The sequence below is a fragment of the Myotis brandtii genome, unplaced genomic scaffold (genome assembly GCF_000412655.1).
Source record: "Myotis brandtii unplaced genomic scaffold, ASM41265v1 scaffold488, whole genome shotgun sequence".
Taxonomy (NCBI): domain Eukaryota; kingdom Metazoa; phylum Chordata; class Mammalia; order Chiroptera; family Vespertilionidae; genus Myotis; species Myotis brandtii.
Window position 1 is genome coordinate 1,116,112 of NW_005368638.1, and position 9,022 is coordinate 1,125,133.

At 42.8% G+C, this 9,022-nt stretch overlaps 1 protein-coding gene across 5 annotated transcripts in view; it reads left to right on the forward strand.

Annotated features, from left to right (window-relative positions):
* Positions 1–8,465, forward strand: part of EPB41L5 (erythrocyte membrane protein band 4.1 like 5) — a 162,019-nt gene extending 153,554 nt beyond the window's left edge. For all 5 annotated transcript variants that reach the window (XM_014547919.1, XM_005876498.2, XM_005876499.2 and 2 more), the window contains one exon: positions 8,180–8,465. In XM_014547919.1, coding sequence (XP_014403405.1) covers positions 8,180–8,196 — 17 coding nt within the window. In that variant the 3' untranslated portion in view covers positions 8,197–8,465. The remainder of the gene's footprint in view (positions 1–8,179) is intronic.
* Positions 8,466–9,022: the final 557 nt, after the last annotated feature.

Sequence of the window (9,022 nt, forward strand, 5' to 3'; positions counted from 1 at the left end):
TTTTCTTTTTTTATTCTGGGCCAGCTTTAGCTCTGAGGCTTGGCTCCAGCTCTGAGGCCTCGGCTGCTGAAAGCAGGTATCTGGTTTGTTTGGGTTCTATAATCGAAACACTGTTTCAACTCCAGCTCTGAGATCCTGGCTGGCTGAAAGCAGGTTTCTGGGGTTTTGTTTAGCTTCTATATTTGTAACAATGTTTCAAACTGCAAGCTCAGAGGCCGGCAGTGGCAGGCGGGGAACGTTGGAGTCCTCCGTCACTGAAGCAAGCAAGCCCCCTGTTAGCTTCAAGCTGCCTGGCTACCTGGCCGCCATCTTGGCTGGCAGTTAATTTGCATATCGCCCTGATTAGCCAATGGGAAGGGTAGCGGTGTGACACCAATTTGCATGTTTCTCTTTTATCAGTGTAGATAAATGACAAGTAAATAAATCAGTGAAACAGAATAGAGTCCAGAAACAAATCAACACATTTACAGTTACCTGATTTATGAAAAAACGCTATAGGGAAAGAATGGTCTTTCAGTAAATCAAGTAGACAAGTTAAATGTCCATGTAGGACATTTTTTTAAAAAAAAAATTTCAATTAAATTTATTGGGGTAACTGGTTAATAACATTATATAAGTTTCAGGTATACAACTTTATAATACAACATCTGTATACTCCATGTTCACTTACATTTTCTTCTAAAAGCTTTATTATTTGATGTTTCATATTTAGATCTCCAATCCATCTAGTATGGATTTTTGTGTATGGTATGAGGTGAATCAAGGTATTTCCCCCCAAATATTAAAACACTGTTAAAATATATGTACGCATGTGTTCGGTGCAGCATTATTCAAAATAACCAAGATATAGAAACAACCTAAGTGTCCACTGATGATTAAATAAAGAAGATGTTGTATATATGCAATGGAATACTACTCAGTCATAAAAAAGATGAAACATTGCCATTTGTGATAATATGAACAGATCTTGAGAGTACCATGCTAAGTGGAGTAAGTCAGATGGAAAAGAACAATGATTTCATTCCTATATGGGATATAAAACAAAAAGCAACAAGTGAACAAATAAGACAAAACAAACAAGACAACAGAATGATGGATACCAAAGGGGAACGGATGGGGGGGAGAACAAACTGGGTAAAGGAAGTCAATATATGGTGATGAAAGGACACTAGACTTTGGGGGGTGACCATACAAAAATCCATACTAGATGGATTAGAAATCTAAATATGAAACATCCTATCTAATAAATAGTGAATATGCTAATTGACCGTCACACCCTCACAAAGACGGCGGCGCCCAGTCCCCTCAGCCCCACCGGGGGGCAGCAGGTGCCACGCACCTCATCCAGCCGGAGTCCCCCAGTCCCCTCAGTTCCGCCTCATCCAGCCTCAGTTTCCCAATCCCCTCAGCCCCGCCTCATCCAGCCAGAGTCCCCTCAGCCCCGCCTCATCCAGCCAGAGTCCCCCAGCCCCCTCAGTTCCGCCTCATCCAGCCGGAGTTCCCCAGTCCCCTCAGCCCCGCCTCCCCCAGTCCCTGCAGCATCCAGCCTCATCCAGCCTCAGTCCTCCAGTTCCTTCAGCCCCGCCTCATCCAGCCAGAGTCACCCAGTCCCCTCAGCCCCGCCTCACCCAGTCCCTGCAGCATCCAGCCTCATCCAGCCTCAGTCCTTCAGTCCCTTCAGCCCCGCCTCATCCAGCCGGAGTTCCCCAGTCCCCTCAGCCCCTCAGGGCAAGGCAGTTGGGGGCAACTGGGCCGGCAGGGGAGGGCAGTTGGGGACGATCATGCTGGCAGGGGAGTAGTTAGGCGTCAATCAGGCCAGCAGGGAAGCAGTTATGGGGCTATCAGGCTGGCAGGCAGAGTGGTTAGAGGCAAATCAGGCAGGCAGGCAGGCGAGTGGTTAGGAGCCAGCAGTCCCGGATTGCGAGACGGATGTCACAGGGATTGGGCCTAAACTAGCAGTCAGACATTCCCCAAGGGGTCCCAGATTGGAGAGGGTGCAGGCTGGGCTGAGGGACACCCACCCCCATGCATGAATTTCGTGCACTGGGCCTCTAGTCAAATAATAAAGCTTTTAGAAGAAAATATAAGTGAACATCTTTGTGGCCTTAAATAGAGGCAAAGGTTTTTTAAACAGGTCACAAAGAGCTTTATTCACACAGCAAAAACATTATAACTTGGGTTATATCAAGAACTTCTGTTCCTCAAAAGATATCATTTCGAGAGCTTGAAAAGGGAAGCCACAGAGTGGGAGAGAACATTTGTATTCCCTCCCTCTCTCTTCTTCCCTCCCTCTTTGTTTCTGACTCTGTCTCTCTATCCCTTCCTCCTTCTCTCTCTTGCTCTCTCCCTCTCCCCCCTCTGAAAGAGGACTCATACCCAGTGTATATAAAGAGCTCTTATAAATCAATAAGAAAAAGACAACTCAATTAGAAAATTTCACAAAATAATTGAATAGACAGTTCACAAGAGGAAATACAGATAGGCAATAAGCATACAAGATAGGTGCAGCTTGACTAGTCATTGAAGAATACGCATTCAAACCACCATGTGAGAACACTGCATACTACCAGAAGGGCTACAGTGTAGAGAAGACACACAGTACCAAGTGTTGGTGAAGATAGGAGGCAGCTAGAACTCTGAAAATTGGAATAGCCATGTTGGAAATAAGTTTGACAGTATTTACAAAAGTTGAACATACCCAGTGAATTAGTGACTCTCTTCTTATGTGCACATCCAATAGAAGCACAAATATATGTGCATTGAAAGACATGTACAAGAATGTTTATAGCAGCTGTATTCATAATGATCCAAGCTGAAAACTTTACAAAAGCCCCTTAGCAGTCAGCTAGATAAATACTAGAATAGAGCAGTGAAGATTAATGAACTACAACTGCAATGTAGCAATACAGATGAATCACATAAACATATTTACATTATTCATTCATTGTTGTGGAACCAAGTACCACATATGTAGCAGCTTAAAACAATACACATTTACAATCTCACTTCCTGTGAGTCCTCTGCGTCAGAGTTCTCATAGGCTACAATCAAGGGGTGGCCAGGGATAGGTTCTCATCCTAAGGCTCAACTGGAGAAGGGCCTCCTCCAGTCATGGTCGTTGGCAGAAATCAGTTCCTGAGGACTGTTAAACTGAGGGCCTCCATGTTTTAGCTGGCTATTGGCCAGAGGCTACCCTCAGTCCTTGTCACATAGACCTCTCCACAATAATTGCTTACTTCATCAAAGCTAGCAAACCAAGAAGGCAGTAGTATCTGCTAGCAAGCTGGAAGTCACAGTCATGTACAATCTAATCACAGAAGTGGCATTCTGTTACCTCTGCTATGTTCTATTGACTAAAGCAAATCACAACTCCTGCCCATGCTCCAGGGGAGGAGATTAAGTAAGCATGTGAATTCCAGGAGGTGAGGGTCATTGGGGATCATCTCCTCACCATAATGTAAGCAAAGTAAAGTTCAAAATGAGGCACAACTCCTAGAAATCAAAATAATGGTTATGCTTGAGGTAGTTAGTGACTAGAAGGAAGTCCAAAAAGGACATTTGGAGTGCAAGTAGTTTTCTGTTTCTTGATCTGCATGCTGATTAATTGCAAAGGTATGTTCCATTTGCAAAAAGTCATCAAGCTGTGCACTCATGATCTGTGCACTTCAGTGTATCCATGTTATAATCAATAAAACTTATTTAAAAATGATGCCCGGTTGCATCTCTACAGATGAGATTTACTTTGAGTATTCTCTGTAAAATTTAATTTGCAGCTATAAAACCGCAAAGACAAAGAACAGGAGAGGAGACAACAGCAATTGAGAGACCTCAACAAGTTTTGGAAGCAGATAAATGATGAATAAGTAGTAACCAAGTTTGCAGGCTCCATTTCTTTTTAATATAACTGAAATCTAAACCTGAAAAGGGGAGAGAGTGGAAACTGAGTAACATATAAAGCACACAAATTCACATTGCAGAGCCCTGGAGAGGCTCAGGAATTGAGGGTTCTGATGTTTGTGAAGATAGGGTTATACCCTATGTAAATAGTCCTCCCCAACCTACCCGTGCTGGAGGAGCTGGGCCAGAGAGGCTCTGGATTGGGGTTTCTGTAGAGTAAGGCCCCGAACTGAAAACAGGAAGGTTAACTCAAAGTCCACACACTGAAAGTCCAGAGTATCGTTGGCTAAGCATAAATGTCTCGAGTGGGAAATTAAGAGGATTCTTTTACAGAGGAACTGACCCACCAAAGAGAAAAGGCCCACAAGGCTGTTTGTGGATCCCCTGATGGAATTGCCAGGAAATCCACCTAAAAGCTCTACCTGAAACCCATTGATGTTCAGCAGTTTTGCCCACGGGTGGTTTCCAAACAGCATTCCAGTGCTTCCCTCTTCAATATGATGGGAGCAAAGGTCATCAGATGTTTGAGGAAAGACCAGAGCAGGGAAACTGAATGAAAAAAAACAGGAGGAAATAAAAACTACACAATGATAATGGGGTGAGGGAAAAGATAACAGACTGCATCTATGCAATAATACAGGACATTTAGAAGAAAAGGAACAGAAACTAACGTATTCTTAGAAACTATTAACCAGGTTAAAAATAAAATCCAAAGAATGTGTGGAAGATAAGATGGAGGAAAATCTACCCCAAAATAGAAAAAAGTAAAAACTGGGAAAGAAAATAAAATTGGAGGGTTGGCCTAGGAAATCCAATATATGAGTTACGGGGGTTCTTGTCCCAGCATCAAGAAGGGTTCAGGAATCTGGAAAAGGCGCTGTGCGTAGATGACATAGGAATCCAGAGGCTAATAAAGAATCCGGAGACGAGATATAATTTTGAAAGGCATTGGGGGTCAGAGGACCTTCAGCTAAAGAAACTGAAGACTCCCTTCTTGTCTAGGACCCTTGCTTTTATTAACACAATTTGTCCTAAGGCAAGGTGGAGATAATACACTTCAAAGGGTAAGGTTTCAAAGGGTACAGAAGCATTGTCAGTTTGGGGAATAGAAATTAGCCTATGGCTGTTCAGGCCAATAGGAGGCAATAACATGTAGATTAAGATGCCCTTTAACTGTCTGGCAGCCACAATGAGTTTCCTATTCAGGTTTGGGGAAATGCCTTTAGCCATCCCCAACAGGTGACTACATGTGTGACTCAACCCTGTTGAGTCCCCAAGTTTCATCAACCTTTTGATGAAACTCTTGAAATTATGACATGCTGGAATTGTCTACAGCAATGAGTCATTGGCGATAGAGAAAGAACAACAGAGTAAATGAAAGTGAGAGAATTGTCACAAAAAGGAATCAAGATTCCCTAGAACAGAAGCACTTGAGTTTTTACATTCAGCAGGCCTACTGAGTACCCAGCACAGAAAATGAAAACAGACAACACCAAGGAACGGCGTGAAATGTCAGAATATCAAAGTTAAGAGAGGATACATGTCTGTGGGGCGGGGGGAAGAATACATACGAAAGATTAGAAATCAGAATGACAGCCGACTTAACTAAGAGCTGGAAGATAATGGAGCAATGTCTTCAGAATTCCGGAGGAAAAGCATTTCTCACCTAGAGATTTATAGCCAAATGATCGATGAAGTGTGGGATTAGGAGAGAGAGATACAGTTTCTCTAAACAGTAGGTGCTTCTCCTGTGGTCTTCCTCAGGAAGCTATTCATTGGAGCATGTGTCCCATCAGAATTAGCTGATTATCTAAGAAAGAAGACGACATGGGAGCCAGGAGACCGAGGAGTGGGGATTTACCAGAAGGGAGGTGGAAGCAGCGTCCAAGGTGGCAGCTGCCCACCTAGGTCTGGAAAGCACCCTGTGGATTTGAAGAGGGGGATATAGTTCCAGGAGAGATGTTGCCAAGAAGGAAAACACATAGCCCACCCCAGATTTTTAAAACATACATGGCACGGCTGACCTACTCAGAAGAGATCCGAGGTTATCTGCGAGGTTAGGGGTCAATCGGAAACAAAGATAGAAAATTGGGAAAGTGGTTCACAATGAAAGAGGCAGCTATTCAGTCCCGGGAAAACAAACTGTGCAAGAAAAAATGCTTAATGCACCTGTATTCAGTTGTGACAATATTTGCATAATTACAATAAATCATATTAGCATTGCCAAAAATTTTCATAAACTGTTGAAAAGATAAGAATAAAGGATTGTGGGGCTGGTGAGTGGGGTGCAAGAGTGTCACGTTTTGCCCTAGCTGGTTTGGTTCAATGGATAGAGCATCGGCCTGTGGACTGAAGGGTCCCAGGTTTGATTCCAGCCAAGGGCCCATGCTTAGGTTGTGGGCTTGATCCCCAGGAGGGGGCCTGCAGGAGGCAGTCGGTCCATGATTCTCTCTCATCATTGATGTTTCTCTCTCTCTCCCTCTCCCTTCCTCTCTAAAATCAACTTTTTAAAAAAAGAAGAATGTTACGTTTTCATAGTCTCTAGTAGGAAGTCATTGTAGAAACATCTCTTAGAACAGTTAGGACTGTCGCTAGTTGTGCATGAGAATTACCTAGAGGGCTAGTTAGAACACAGGTTCCTGGGCCCTACCCTCAGACTCTTTGGTTCTGTGTGTCTGGTATGGTGTCTAAGAATCTGCATTTATAACAAATTCCAGGGCCTACACTCAGAAAACCAGAGATACAGAAAAGTGAAGGGAAAATTCCAGAAAAAAAAATACCCCACAGTTGAAAGTGTTTGTGTAGTAGGAATGTAGAGGGTGATATAAATAATTGCTGTTTCATTTATAAATCTTGTTAGTACTTTTGATATTTTAAACTACAATTGACCCTTGAACACAAAATGGTTTGAACTGCACCAGTCTACTTATATGCGTATTTTTTAAATTAATATAAATCCATGGATTCGACCAACCTCAGATGAAAACCAGTGTTTTCCATCCCCAGATGCATGGTGCCAACTATGCATTGTTCTATAGCGTTTTATAGAAATGCTATATATTCTTGCCAGTCTGAATATTGGGTGGATTTTGGTATCCATGGGGATCCTGGAACCAATCCCCAGTGGAAACCAAGGTGCTGTAATTAAGTTTTGAGGGAGTCAAGTTATGTGCAGATTTTCAACTGCATGGTGGTTGGCACCCCTAACCCCCATGTTCAAGGGTCAAATGTATGACCTTGTACTATATGTTTTGATATTAAGTTTATCTGAAACCAAAATAGATGCTATATCCTTGTACCTAAGTTTATGCTCTTCACTCACAACAGAGACTCTTTTGCAAAGCGTACATATTTTTATTTTTTTAATTGAATTAATTTTTTTATTAATCCTCACATGAGAATATGTTTTCATTGATTTTTAGAGAGAGAGAGAGAGAAATATTGATCTGTTGCCTCTTGTACGCTCCGACCTGGGATTGAATCCACAACCTAGGTATGTGTCCTGACCAGGAATCGAACCTGCAACCCTTTTGGCACACCCACACCAGGTGACATTCAAACCAACTGAGCCACCCAGCCAGGGCCAGGGCCATATACTTTATTTTTCACATAGCTCTAACAAAACATACTGACTGGTATAGAAACTTGGACAGCCACCTGAGACTATGTAAAGAAGCACAGAACGGCCCACTGGGTTTTTTCTGAGCAGGTTCTGTCATGCTCAGCACAGTACTGTTCTTGGTATTCATAATAATAACTGACTCATCAAGAAATGGGCAAGTGTCTGTTTGGTATATTTTATTCAAGGAAGTAGGAGACATTGATATCTTTAGATTTCATTTCAAGATGAAATATGCATCAGTTATCTAGAAAATTCCCTTCTGTGGAATACCTCATTGCTAAATTAAGTATTACAACAGTCATTTAGGTCTGTTATTTTATTTTATATCAATATGTTTTTACAGATTTCAAAGAGGAAGGGAGAGAGAGAGAGAGAGAGAGAGAGAGAGAGAGAGAAACATCAATGATGAGAGACAATCATTGATCAGCTGCCTCCTGCATGCCCTATACTAGGGATGGAGCCTGCAACCCGGGTATGTGCCCTGACTGGGAATCGAACCGTGAGCTCCTGGTTCATAGTTCAACATTCAACCACTGAGCCACGCCAGCTGCTAGCTCTGTTATTTACTCTCAGCATGCTCCACGTGGCACGCGTGGAGAAATGGGTGTTGTTTCAATCTCAAAGGGTTTAATTGAATAACTCATTCTTTCTTCCTTTCAGCTCTGCTCCAGCTGTGAGCGGAGAACCCATCTTGAAGCAGAAGTGTTTACTGACAACAGAGCTCTAAGGGATTGCCTCCTCCTCGTCTGTACCTGGAATGCCCAGCACCCTCCCACAGTCCGTCCTGGAATCAGTTCTGCTGAATGTGTTGGATTCAGGAGTTTGCCTTGTACTTGTTGGTAAAAAAAAGTTTGCCTAGATTTGACTTCAGTTCCACGAAAAAACAACTACGTGTTTTGTCTGACTGGAAGAGTTTAATTACACTGCGTATTTTCTCAGATGAGGATAGCTGGTTTTACTTTCTTTAGTTTTCGAAGTTTTAAATTCCTAAAACAAGGGAATGACGTTCCCTATGGTTTGCTTCAAGCTCTTGGCCCCACCTAGTGGTTGTAATTGTTCATAATGCTTCCTAACGAGGCAGTCTCTGGTGGTCAGTGTCATTTCTCTCTCTAGTGTCAGGGTGAGTGTCCCTAACCTGTTAGAGAACTAGCACTTTTCTCTGCATTACCTGGAAATCAGGGGTTTAGGAACTTAATGAGGATATTATGTAGGTAGGTGCAGTGCTAGCTTTCTTTCTCTTTTTAACAATTATTACAATGCTAAAGAGCAGTTTAGAACACAGAGGGTTTTCAAATGTTGCCCATATTTTTGAATTCTTACTGGACTGGCTATCTTAGTTACATCAAGGTAAGACAAACCTTGAGGAGAACTACAGAGAAATCAATAGCCCGTCATTTTCAGCTCGGCCTTCCCACAGGAAGCAGTCATGCACCACAGGTTTCCTGTAAGTGTTCAGCCGGGAAAGGGGAGGGTGGGTGAAAGTCACCCTGGGCGTGTCCTCCT